Here is a 13,617-nt window from a genome sequence, read left to right as displayed (position 1 = left end):
CACCGATACACTCGACGGATTTAATACATTTGATTATACAGATCATATGTTTGATACCCTACATGTATTGGTACATTTCCTATGTTTATTGATACACTCAATTGTTTAAAATACATTTGATACATTTGAGGTTCTGTTGATACACTTAATATACTTTACTAATACACTTTTACACATATTTATATGTTTGATATACTAAGTTATATCATTCATATACTTAAAAATACTGAAATGAATTGCATAAAATTTACAAAACTAATACATATAATGTAATGCTCTAACAAACCAAAGACAACCATCTTCATTACATCCCAACTCAATAGATCTTGAATTAGATATAATGCCTCGGAGAGAGATTGCTGCCAAAAGCTCTCTGTACCTGTGCGTCAATAAAGAGAGAGAAAAAAGAGCACAAAAACAAACACTTCCTCTACCAGAGCACAGAAACAAAAACTTCCTTCCTCTACCATTAACTCATTAGTCATAATATATACACTAATAATATGAAAATGGGAAAAACTGCCTATAAATTAATTGAAAGAAAAAACAATTGAAAAGATGACAAGAGGTGAAAGGATGGAGAAACTGACATAACAAAGAAATGACTAAAAGGTGACCACTTTCCTTCTCCCTAATTTCTCCCACTTGGTCACCAAGCCACAATATCTAAGCGAAAATGAGCTTTTAATGGGCATAAACATATATATAACCTACCAAACTTTGTGCAAAAGAGGAGAATTAGCTCGCTCTGAACTCTAAGAAGATTATATCCAGAATCTGAAGCTTTGTCGTTATCCTTTCCTCTGTTAGAGATTGTAGACCCATGGGGAGACATCTTCCTCCAACTCTCATGGCGGACTCGGAGAAATTGAGGATTTTTCAGTTCCACGAACGTTATACTTCTCATAGACCTTATCACGATTTTCTGACCACCAACTCTCTGCTTGGTGCTCCCCAAATCGTCTCCGACTGCACGTAGATTTGCATCAGCAATAAACATTTTGTTGGTCTTGAGCAATCAAAGATGTGGCTTAGATCAAAGAAAGTTATTGCAAAAAACTGTTTCTTTGTTCAGTTTCAAAAAATTCAAGCTATGAAAACTACCTTTTTCTTCAGTTTTGAGAATTTAGCAATGATTTCAAAATATATTTTCAGAGTAGATTAGGAAACAAAGAAAAATGATAATAAATAAGCAGAATTATTCAAAACAGCAAATGAAGAACAAAAACGTTATCAATACGACCATTCAATACTACAATTTCATGGTTAGAAGAATTTTGTGCCTTTTGCATGGAAATGTTAAAATCTCTGTCCAAATTGGTACAAGAGAACCATCCTAGGGGTCTATGGTTTCAAAAAAAATGTTCAAAATATTTGCAAAGGATGCTTATAATGAAATGCATCATCTGTCCATTAAATATTGGAAAACAATATTAGTTTTTGAAAATGATGGAAGGTTATGCACATTCTCACATGCTTCATCCATAATTTTTCATCTCAGAAGTTTGGTCATAAAGCCTTGCACCAAATGAGTTGCAAAAAAAGAAGGATTACCTGAAGCGCACTCGTTTAAGATCTCTAGTTCCGTTGCGAAGTGCGGTCAAAGTTATGTAGACACCAGGTTCATATTGCTCAATCCATTCAGCCTCAACTTGATTGTCATTTCCTGGCAATGCAGAATTTCTTGATCTGGCGTTACTCTCACTATCCAGTAAAGGACCCGAATTATCTGCTCCCTCTGACATGCTGCTGCTGCGGCGGCTTTCCCAAACCCCTCTATGACCATAAGAGAGTCTTACATCTGGATCGTCATCTATCCCATCAGCAGTAAACCGCCCTGGCTCTGAGGAGTTAGTTTCATTACTTGCAGGGAATTCTCCAGATGAATTAGCTAGACCTTGAATTCCGTTACTTAAGGAATAATCAGTAGCAACTGAAGAAGCCAAGGACAAGGAGCTGTGTGAATCTGATTCTGAAAGACGCTCTCCATTGGAAGCTAAATGGTGGACGCCATTTTGCTCCATGCCATTTGGAACAAACAATGATCTCATGTTTTCAGAGTCATTAATTCCGGAAAGGCCCATTTTTACTCCATCGGGTAACCTTTCGGCCATATGTTTAATCTGTAAATAACATTAGTAGAACTTGATGAAAATTACAGTAGCTCAATATAAAGATGTTAAATTCGCATAGAATATTTCTAAACAAAACAATGATCACTGGTTGGATTGTCTCGGTCAGAAGAAAGAACGGGAGCAGAATAAGTCTAATAGCAGAATTAACCATCTGAAAAAACCTAGTCTCTAAATTTTATGGGTTCAGAAATTTTTGTTTGCTATGGACAACATACTCATACACAAAGTACTCTAATTGGAATCCTGATGAGTTTCTTTCTTTTGTATCATAATACAATTTGACAGACCAACAACCTCAAGATGCTATTTTTGGAATAACAGTGAATGTCAAGACCATCGTGTTGCATGAAACTATAATAATGATAAAGCATAGACTTAAAGGCACAATATTCAATAGATAAGATAATGACTGTATATCTGAGTATCAACCTGAGCAGTTAGTGATGTAATAACTTCTTTTGCTGCTTTGGATTTAGCAGATTCCTCTGCAGCGACTGCAATAGCTTCTTCTGTTTTCTTCTCTGACTTCCGAAGTTCTAATTCTTGAAGTTCACATCTCTTCCTCAGGCTCTCAACCTAAAGGTTTAGGGAAAGATAAACAACCCAATTAATTACCGTCCAGATTTAACTATAAGAAGCTATGGATCCCCTCCTTGCACAGTTTGAAGTGAAAGGAAACTGACAATACAAGGAATCAAGTCATTACCTGTGCACGCAGCATTAGAACCTCTTGATTTAAAAGTTCATTAGTTTTCTTCAAGCTATCTGCTATACCTTTGGAGAAGGAAAGCCCTGACGCTGTAGGAACAGGTGTACCAGACCTTGGCGGACTAGATCTCCTTGACAAAGGTGACACAGATCTGGAATTTACTCCATTAGCCATAGGAATTGGCTTGGGAGCTAGTCGCCGAATATCAACAGTGTTGGGAATTGGACCATCTTTGAGTTGAAGAAGACTATGTGCTTGAGTGGGGCGAACAACAGCAAATGTATCTGTTCTCTTTCCTTGCTTGGCTGCTTTGCTATCAAGTTGTTTTATCAGATCCATATTTGAAAGTGCTGTTTTAGGAGGTCTTGTGTCACTTTTGTCCAGCTTGTCCCTGTTCTCGCCTGACAAGCGGGGTACAGCATTCTTCCGGTAATTACTTCCAGATTCTGACACCTTGCTCAATTTGGCATAACAAGAATCACATACACGATAAGATTTCCTAGGAGTAGGAGCTAGTGCAGCTCTTAATGCTTTTTTCGAACTACATGAATGGCAGTGCACAAGTCCACAGTTGTAACAGTTGTGCCTCTTTCTTGTGAAACCAAATGCCTGTCTACAAGCAGAGCATTGTGACTGCTCCGTACCTGACAATGATTTGTGTAGACAAATAGCTGCAGAGTAGTTAGAACCACAAGCAATGATTTTGACATGTTTATCCTTCAAAGATTCAACCAAAGTGGGTGATTTCCGATCCTCGACATCTCCATGGCCTAACCTTCCATTTGCACCCTTTCCCCATGTATAAACTTCATTTTTGGAGGTAAGTACCATCACATGATACGCACCGCAAGCAACCTCTTCAGCTGACTCCCCCAAAAGCTTATCTTCCACCAAGCATGGTTGCTTTCCATCAGCATGGGGATTACCCAGTTGACCATAAACTGAACTTCCAACAGTGAACACTTGTCCTGATGTTGTCAATCCAATAGTGATGCTGTGACCACAAGCAATTTTATGAAAATTGTAGTCAATTAGTGCTGGAACACATGTAGGTTTAAGCCGGGGTTCCTTGTCTCCATGTCCTAAACGATTCTTGTCTCCATCACCCCATGTAAACAATTTGCCGGATGGGATGCTTGTACTAGATTGTGTCATAATAACTTCTACCACAGCGGCAGTATGCCACACTCCACATGCAACAGCAATTGTCCTCAAGCCTGTTAAAGAATCCACTTCTCTTGGGTATGAAATGCTTTTTTTGTCACCATGACCCAGAACCCCAAAAGTACCATCGCCAAATGTGAATAGTTGCCCCGTGGATGAAATCAATGCTGTATGCCACGGACCACATGCTACATATGCAACTTGAAGCCCTTCAAGAATACCTGAGATTCTCTTTGGCATCCAATGGCTGACATCAGTTCCATTACCAAGGAGCCCGGCATTGTGTACACCATCTCCCCATGTATAAAGTTCCCCATCCATAGTAACAGCACAGGTATGGAACTCTCCACATGCCACAAGATCTACAGTAGTAGCTGCCAAGGCTTCAACAAGGCGAGGTTGTGTTACATCTTTCCCCATTCCCAGGCCAAGCCTTCCTCCAGTTTCCTCACCCCATGTAAAAACCTCCCCTTGCCTTGTGACTATGGCAGAATGCCTGACACCACAGGCTATATGTTGTGCATCTAGAACAATATTGGACTCTAGTGGCTTCGGAAGTAACACATCTGTCCTTGAGCTCACGTTACTAGCCCTATCAGCCCCAGGCTTCATAAAATTATCACTAATAACCTCACCCCATACGAATATATCTCCAAGAGCATCGCAGTCATCTGGTGTAGAGCCATGACTGGAGGAGCTAGGAGCACTTGAAACACTAACTCGAAAAATATCTGAACTAGATCCTTTTGCTTGCATATTTGTTTGGTTTATTGGTACATGTGACCTTGTAGAATTCTCAGACCTAACACTGGTTGGAGATTTATTTGGACTAAAAGTAGTACAGACCTCAGGAGAGCTAATATCTCTAGCGACACTATTGTAGCTGTCACTTGGGCTACTTGAAGTTAAGTCACTGTTGTCCTGAAAAAAATCCAAGAGCATGGATAAAGTAATACACAAGAAAACTTTATAACGACTTTTGATGGCATCAGAACCTAAAATTCTAAATTTAATAGCAAGAGAAGTGACATTAACTAAAATCTTGCATTCAGTCATACAAAACAAATGCGACAAATTTTGGCAAACATCCTTGACCCAACGTCTCAATGACAGATCTTCATTGCATATGAAAATAATATTAAACATCTCATGAACATTAAAAGACCAACAATTATAAAATGTCAGAAATCATTGGATTCCATATAAAATTGACAAAGCTTTGAAAAACGTCCAGCTCATAGGACTTTTAGTACCAAATCCAATCAGAAAAACTTGGACAGCATCCCAAACCTACTGACATAACAACAGTACCAAACTCACTATCAAATGACAATGCATCTCCCGTCATGACAGAATAATGACAGCTTTCGTTAATCATCAGTACAGGAGTAGAGTAGAGTTTCCATCAGAGAGTCAATTATAAACCCCACGAGTTTTTCCAAGCTAAAATGCCCAAATTGTTTAACATTATAGAACACTTGAAGCATGCATGTTTAACTGTTAAACAATTCCAAGTTAGCAGATTACATCTTGATAGAGGCCTCCATCGCTCCATCCATCAATTTTAGAACGCCCACCATCACCAGAACCTATTAAGGCTTTCAGACCCGCTATCCAAATTTCAGCCTCAACTTTATCCTTACAAATCTGAAAAGTCAGAACAAATTGCAATTACTTAAAAAAAAACTTATGAACAATGACTTTTCGATTACAAACAATAAGATTGTTCATCACCAACCAGATCAAGAGATCTTTTTCCATTGTTGTAAATCAGAGAAAATGATAAATAATCCTTCTCAGGTCGTAGATATCGTTGGAACACAGCCTAACACAATTGAAGTACACAGATATCATGTTTGACCAGTATCATAAAAAAAATCATGTAACGGGTGAAAAAACTTCCATAGATCTTACAGTTCTTTGTCCAGGAATAATTCTCGATACAGAAGCTAATTTCAAACTCTTTTCACCAGTAGTTGAAATCCAAATTAAAGATAACTCATCCTGCAATTTCAATGAAATAAAAATCTGTTACTGTAATACACATGTCAGGTAAGTCATGGCAAAGCTACATGATGAACATAAAAATAGACAGCAAGCTTTTATTTATTTATTTATTCATTTATTTTTTCTTTTTTTGATATTAAGATCAAATGCTTGATCTCTACACAGACTACCTCCAGTATCAACAAATATTGCATAGAAAGACATTCTTCGTCAAGTGACACAACGGTGACCTCTTACAATGAAAATAGCAGCTATAAGAAAGGCTGAAATATGGAATCAGATTGGATAAAAAAATCCAACACCGCACCAAAAGGAATTTCAAGACAAACAAGCCCAAGTGGCCCCCACATATTATGCATACACATTTTGTTGTTATCAATTTAAAAGATGAAAGAAGAAAGAAATATCTCTTAACTGTTACAATGAGGCAAGTTATTATTGTTTACATACTTTAGGACAAATTTGAATACTACTCATTTGCTTCCCCCTTTAATTCTTTAGAATCCTAAGCTTTTCAACAAATTGTCTTCTTCAAAATTCAATCTATCAGTTGCATATTCAATAGTTTTCTTGGGAAATCCACTGCCCACCAACTGTCGCTAGGCAAACCATTGTTCTTTGACGATTTCACACTTGCATAATCTTCCTCCAGATAACTAGTCATTACCCTCCAATCCCCTTTTACACCTACCAATTCACCCCTTTTAGATGTCACTTCACCATCCTTCTTATACTTCTTCCTTTGTAGTTTTCCAACTCAGTTGTTCATGTGTCAGATTCCTTTCCAAACAAACAACATCCTAGGTAAGAAGGGTTTTTTCATTAAATCTCAAGGTTGTTTCATCAAAAAAACTTCCGTGAACACATTCATCTCTTCCAACGAATAATCTAGAAGAGTGGCTACAATTTGCAACATGAATCTTCCACTTTTCAATCTCTATGACAAATAAAATTAAAGCCAACTGCCATTTTCAATGATAAACATTAAGAAAATTCATTCTTATTTTTACAGTTAGTTGATTTATTCATATTTAATTTTAAAGTTTTAATAGCATCATGGTGTCGTATTAAAGTTTGAACTGGAATAATGTGTTCTTGCCCTTCATCTTGAATAATGTGTTCTTGCCCTTCATCTTTGAATTTAATATGCTTTAAAAATCATAAGTTTTTGTTAGCTTTGTTGACAACCAAGAGATATGAAACCTGTAGTATTCATCTGTAATATGTATGTAATTTGTATCAATTTTTTTTTTAAAAAAAAGAGAAAGAACTTGAATAATTAGTAAAATTAACACTCCTCACAGTTTAAATTTACATTTTTCACGATAATAAGCCTAAACTAGGGCATTACTGAGGTTTGGGGAGTGAATATTTAGGGACTTTGGCTGGCAATTCAGGTTGTTTTCTTTAAAGGGAAACAAGACTCTTTTATTAAAAAAATTAGTCAAAGGCTCATAGTACAAGAGGATTATACAATGAGCAAAAGAAAAAATAGGATCAACAAACACACCCAAACACCTCAACTAAGTTGACAACCTCTTAGCATCTTCGTCATACCCAAATGAAAGTAAGAAAAGACCTGTCGATTCAAGCTACCATACTGCCTTTACAGCATATGATAGTGATACATGTAGGGTCAAAATACAAAAGTACGATCCTTTAGCTAATAATACTAAGACTAAGAAAAAGAATCCATTCATGATAAATAACTCCAAAACAGAAAACAGGACAGAAAAACGTAAAATCAGCTGCTATTCTTGGGGGAGGAGGAACGCCTGCCAATTCAGATTAAACTCCTGAGTTGAGTAGTCTTCAAAATCATTTTATAGTGTGCACTTAGAAGCATTTAATCGAGCAAACTCAAAGCGGTCTATCCAATGGGATGATTTATTGTAGAAAACTTGTTGGTTCCTTTCAAACCATAATTCAGACAATAAGGCTTTTACGCGTTGTTCCAAATCAAAGAAGGCCTTTTCTTAAGGGCTGGACCAACTGACAATATATTATATAACTCCTCTTTCAGCAGTCTTCTAAAAGTTACAGACCAAGAGGAAGTGGAGAGTCCCAATGATCAGCACTAGAACCTTACAGAACACAGGCAATTCTGAACAATCTAGGGAATGTGAGTTTTAGAAGAATTCTATCCATCCACGTATCAGACTAGAGAGTTATTCTTCTGTCATTTCCAACCTTATACACTGCCAAAGCTTCAATCTTGCGCTGCTGTCTTGAGATATTGATCCACAGGCTTCGAAGGCTGCACAAATCCTTACCACTGGTATGCCAGCTAAAGGGGAAATTCAGGTTGTTTCCCACTCGATATCAAAGGTTATTCCCCAATGTCTCATTGGCCAACTTTGACCCCTAGAATTTTGAGATAATATCTAGTATTCACAGTTTGTCTCTGTTCGTACTGCTCTAGCAACCACGCCTAATCAGTGCTTTTCCTCTACATGCCTAGCCTGCTGCCTTAACAGAGCTTGTGGAGCAACTCACTTTGACCTTGAGTGATATTCCACACGTAACTTCAACTCATCTATTGATTCTTCAGCATCAGTAAATTCAAACCTCTATCATTGTGGGCATCACTGTTTTTTTTTTTTTTTTCGTGGCATTTTCTGTTGTATGGTCATTTTAATCCCCGAGTTTGAACATTTTAAATTCACTTGATTTTGTGGGTGGATTTTGCTTCTTTCGAATGGGTTTGTATACGTTTATGGTGAACTTGAAGTTTTTTTGTTAGTTAGATACATGACTTGTTGGTTTGCTTATAAGAAAATTTCGTTGAGGATGAAATAAATTTTTATCATTTATCCAAATATATAATTCAATTAGATGAAAATAGAACTGACTAATTCATCAAAGTAAGAATGGCAGACAATAAATGCAGATAACAATATATTTCAAATAAATAAAATAATTAACCAAACTCACATTAGAAAGTCTAAATGGACAAAATTTTGGTTTCCCTTTACGACCATACTTGAGAAGTTGAGAACCCTTCTTCAAAGCAATTAGTGCCTGCAAATTATTATGAAAGAATAAAAGTCAAAAGTCAAAAGATTGTAAACATAGATAAGATTTAAATGCAAACCACAGTACTCAAGAAACTAATTAAATTTTACAAAGGTCTTTTTCTTGCAGTCATCGACTTGATTGATATTGCAATTAAATTGAAACAAACATGAGATTTCATAGGAAGTTATCACCTGCAAATATCAGTTCATTTTGACACGAATCGACTACCAAAACAAACTGTTAAAATTCAACATGGTTGAGTAACCGCCCATTTTATTTATTTATTTATTTTCGACCACCTTACAGTGTATTCTAAGTTAGTGAAGAAACAACAAACGAATAGGGACACTTGAAACGTTTCTAATTATTATATATTCTTTAACTTTTCCATTCCAGTTTTGGAAGGACTCAAACAACATTACTATTTAGGGGATCTGAAATCCATGTTATAGCAATCACAAATGCACATTTCCAAAAAAAATGCTTTCGGAAAATCTGCAGCACACGCAATGAGAACAATTTGGGCTCAATAGAATGTCTACTAGTAACGCATTACAGTTCAAATAATCGACAAACAGCAGCAGTTACGAAACCAAATTAGAAGGTAAAATTCCCCTAAACTAGGAACAGTACACCAGCAAGCTTCAAAAAGAGAAGAAACTAAATAGAATTCAAAGGTAGACCACAAAACTCTGAAATGTTCCCAAACTAATGTCGAAACAAAGAAATTAGAAAATCGAGACCTGCTCAGTGTCACGGTTGGCATTCCCGTAGCTAACAAGATCTGCCATTCCATGTGAGAGATTCACCGAACATCCACCACCCTCGCCGAAAAGTAGCCTGAGCTCCGGTCATCATCTACGCCGACTACCTCATCCATACACGAACATCATCGTCGATTACAACACACACGAGACCATCTCTCACAAGCAAAACATCATTTCTCCCTCCCTCCAAAGCTTCCAGATCTGTCAATCACCTGCAATAGCTAAACCACAGCACCTTCATTCCAAGTAAAGCGAAACCACAGAACATTTACTCCAACTATCCAGCAAAGAAACAGAGATTCTGCCGGAAAAGGAAGAGTACGACGAAAAACAGCCGGAATGATAGAGGAAAAGGAGGATTATTCGACGGAAAACGTGCTGACGACGTTGTTCCGGCGGAGAGGAGAGAGAGAGGAGAGAGAATCGAAGTCTGAAGTTTGTCAAAAAAGTAAAACGCAGGTAGTCAAAGACGAAAAACAAATTTGATATATTAAAAAATAATGGGGAATTGACAAAAATAGGCCAAAAATGGGGTAGAAATAGAGTTTTAGGATTGATTGTAAAAAAGTTGAGATTTAGGATAAATTGGAGGTGAAATGACGAAAATACCCTCTTTTATTTTCCTTCCTCTTTTCTTCTTTTTCCTTTTCTTCTTTTTCCTTTTCTTCAACCCGAAGACAGAAGGCCGTTCAAAAGAAAAACATAAACCAGAGCATTTGAACTCTCCCGCGTCTGCAGTTACCCCTTCAACTCTCTCCCGCCTCCGGTGAACGTTTTTCTCTTCCGTCCATTTCTTCTCCACTTCCATCCATTTCTTCTCCACGACTCTCCGCTATATTTTCCGATTTCAACTTGTTCACGGAACGTCTCCATTTCTTCTGCACGGGTTTCTGTTTTACTTTCGACTTCATCTCCGGCGGACGCTTCTCCACTTCCATCCATTTCGATTTCAGGTTTGTTTTCACCGGACCTCTCCATTTCTTATCCACTCCTCTACATTGGCAGTGCCGTATACATCATCTTTGAAGTCAAGTGAGTAATAAAATCTCAGTTTTTTTTTAGAGTTAGTCTGTTGTAGCTTATTTATTATTACAGTATTCCATCTTGTTTGTTTAAGTTGTCTGTTGAGATGTGAGTTTTTTGTTTTTGGCACATTTTAGAGAAGAAATGCATGTCATATGCACACAGACATAGAGAACCGTGGGAGCCATTCTGTTTTTTAGGAAGAAAAACCATTTCCTTTGCAATGTACTGTAATAATAGAAAAACCATACCTTGGAGTTTAGAACTTGAATTCGAACATATATTTGGTATCCCATATAAACTCTGCAAAGTTACCAGTATAATAGATATGTGCTAAACATGCATTCTAAAGATTGTATTCTAAAGACATTATCATAAGCTGCATTGTTGAAAGACCATTTCCTTTGCCTTGAATTTTTCCATCATCTCGCACCTATCAGCACCTATCTCTCACCTTCCAAAATTTTGAGTAGAAGTCCCAATATAAGAGTGTTAACTTCCTAAACCGTTTAGAATGCATGTTTAGCTAGTCTACTAGGTGTTAAGGCTATAGGGTTAGCAATTGTATTAGACTTAGCAACTTTGCCTTGAAGTTTTCCATCATCTCTCACCTATCAGCACCTATCTCTCACCTTCCAAAATTTTGAGTAGAAGTCCCAATATAAGAGTGTAAACTTCCTAAACCGTTTAGAATGCATGTTTAGCTAGTCTACTTGGTGTTAAGGCTTTAGGATTAGCAATTTTATTAGACTCACCTTCCAAAATTTTGAGTAGAAGTCCCAATATAAGAGTGTTAACTTCCTAAACCGTTTAGAATGCATGTTTAGCTACTCTACTAGGTGTTAAGGCTTTAGGGTTAGCAATTTTATTAGACTTAGCAACTTTGCCTTGAAGTTTTCCAGCATCTCGCACCTATCAGCACCTATCTCTCACCTTCCAAAATTTTGAGTAGAAGTCCCAAGATGCTAGTGCATCCATGTTTAGTAAGTCTCTTATGCAATTATATTTAATTAGTTTTTTTTTATGCAGGTTTCAGTATGGCTTCGACATCAACTAACGGTCCCATGTACAAGATTGACCCTGCTCATCATTTTCAGTCTATAGTAAGTAGTTTATCACATTTAGTAAGCAGGTTGACTATGTTGTCGGATCAAAACAAGACTGTCAAGATCCTTGGGTGAATGTTGATTACATTTACTCTCCATTCAATATCCATGGCAATCATTGGATTCTATTATGCTTGGACTTGGTACGTTGTCAAGTTAAGGTATGGGATTCGCTTCCGTCGCTGACGAGTGCCGAAGATATGAGAAGCATATTAGAGCCAATTCAAGAGATGGTGCCAAATTTGCTCGATGCTACTGGATTCTTTGTTAGGAGAGGCGGATCATCAACACACAAGGAACCTTGGCCACTTGTCATTGTCGACTCCATTCCACTTCAACGCAACAATAGTGATTGTGGTGTATTTACAATTAAGTATTTCGAATATGAAGCTTCTGGTTTAGATGTAGCTACATTATGTCAAGAAAACATGTCATATTTTAGAAAACAATTGGCATTTCAATTATGGACCAACAATCCCATGTATTGACTTTTAGTTCCAACTTTTGAAGGAATTGTATATGTTCCAAACTATGTACATAAATAGTTTTATATAATGGAATGAATACCATTTTTTTTTTTTGGTATGCAATTTTTATTTCATTATCTTGGAAAATTGTAAAGTGTGCAGAACTTTTATATAATGTACAACAATGCAGGTGAGAGCAACATTCTCATGCTCTTAGAATTAGGAAGGCCAATTTATCCCACAATGTATGAAAATGGAGAGAGATGAGAGAAAAATGAAATATTCTTTTTGGAAGTGAGAAAATGGAGAAAATGGTTTTCAAAGGCCGGTGGGAGACCATGGGAAGAGCTTGAGAAAGAAATTTCAAGAAAACGAATTAAAGAATGGAAAATGAAGAAAAAGGAAATTTCGTGAAAATGAGGGAAAATGGAACACCAGAGCGAGGGATGAGAGAAAAATGAAACATTTTTAGAAAGTGAAAAAACGGAGGGAGAAGGAGAAGGAGAAGAGAGGATTCATAAATTGATTTTAGGATATTTTTTAACTTGAGGGTAATATAGACTTTTTCCAACTAATTTGTCCTAAAAGTCATCTTTTTTAAAATTCATCTCAAAACTCTTTACATCCTTCCAAATTATCCTATTTTTGATAATTCCCCAAAAATAATTTTAATAAATATTTTTTATTAAAAAAAGAGAAAGAAATTTCTTTTGGTTGCTTTGGCATCGACTGGGAGCGGAAAAAGGGAACAAGAAAACATTTCCAAAGTAGAGATAGTGGAATTTGTTTCTTTCTTAATAAAATAAATATTTTACATAAATAAATATTTAAATTGTAAGATCTATTTTGTTCTCTTTAATTTATAAATTAAGTTATTTTGTTATTTAAACAACTTCTACCAAAAACAGTAAACAAAAATAAATTTTTTAAACAACATTTTTTCTTAATTCAATCCTTTAATAATAAATGGATTAAAATACAACAAAAAGTAAAGAAATAATAATATTTTATGTTGGTGTGGGGTTTGGAGTTTTGGGGGAGGGAGGCACGTTGGTGAGTGAGATGAGCTTTTTCAAACTTTCATTGGTGAAGGATTTTATGCAATGTGGACCCAATAATATGAATTGATCATATTATTTTGGAAAAAGTGCATTTGGTAGGTTTCAATTTGGAATTAATCTTTTCATTTTTAATTTCATTTTTAAATATACCCAATTAAAT

The 13,617-nt window shown here is 36.3% G+C and overlaps 1 protein-coding gene and 1 long non-coding RNA gene across 2 annotated transcripts; one reads left to right on the top strand and one right to left on the bottom strand.

Annotated features, from left to right (window-relative positions):
- Positions 1-443: 443 nt before the first annotated feature.
- Positions 444-10,267, bottom strand: LOC101214149 (PH, RCC1 and FYVE domains-containing protein 1). The gene is made up of 9 exons (XM_004139629.3): positions 9,777-10,267; positions 8,950-9,036; positions 5,923-6,012; positions 5,747-5,833; positions 5,536-5,655; positions 2,842-4,929; positions 2,565-2,711; positions 1,555-2,123; positions 444-969 (listed from the first exon to the last, which is right to left on the bottom strand). Exons 1-9 carry the CDS (start codon positions 9,822-9,824, stop codon positions 849-851), a joined length of 3,357 nt encoding a protein of 1,118 aa, XP_004139677.1. The 5' UTR covers positions 9,825-10,267; the 3' UTR covers positions 444-848.
- Positions 10,268-10,548: 281 nt separating this feature from the next.
- LOC116405015 lies at positions 10,549-12,423 on the top strand. Its single transcript, XR_004218071.1, has 2 exons — positions 10,549-10,753; positions 11,853-12,423. It is a non-coding gene; the product is annotated as an uncharacterized LOC116405015 (long non-coding RNA).
- The last annotated feature ends 1,194 nt before the right edge of the window (positions 12,424-13,617 follow it).

The sequence above is a fragment of the Cucumis sativus genome, chromosome 7 (genome assembly GCF_000004075.3).
Source record: "Cucumis sativus cultivar 9930 chromosome 7, Cucumber_9930_V3, whole genome shotgun sequence".
NCBI classification, from domain to species: domain Eukaryota; kingdom Viridiplantae; phylum Streptophyta; class Magnoliopsida; order Cucurbitales; family Cucurbitaceae; genus Cucumis; species Cucumis sativus.
Note: the sequence above shows the minus strand (reverse complement) of the source record. Positions and strands in the feature narration are given on the sequence as shown.

Excerpts from the sequence above, each read along its gene's own strand:
- LOC101214149 (XM_004139629.3), bottom strand. The coding sequence starts at position 9,824 with ATGGCAGATCTTGTTAGCTACGGGAATGCCAACCGTGACACTGAGCAG. Across the intron at positions 5,834-5,922 it reads TTATTCCTGGACAAAGAACT|GCTGTGTTCCAACGATATCT; the intron begins GTAAGATCTATG and ends CAATTGTGTTAG. Across the intron at positions 2,712-2,841 it reads TTCTAATGCTGCGTGCACAG|GTTGAGAGCCTGAGGAAGAG; the intron begins GTAATGACTTGA and ends CTAAACCTTTAG.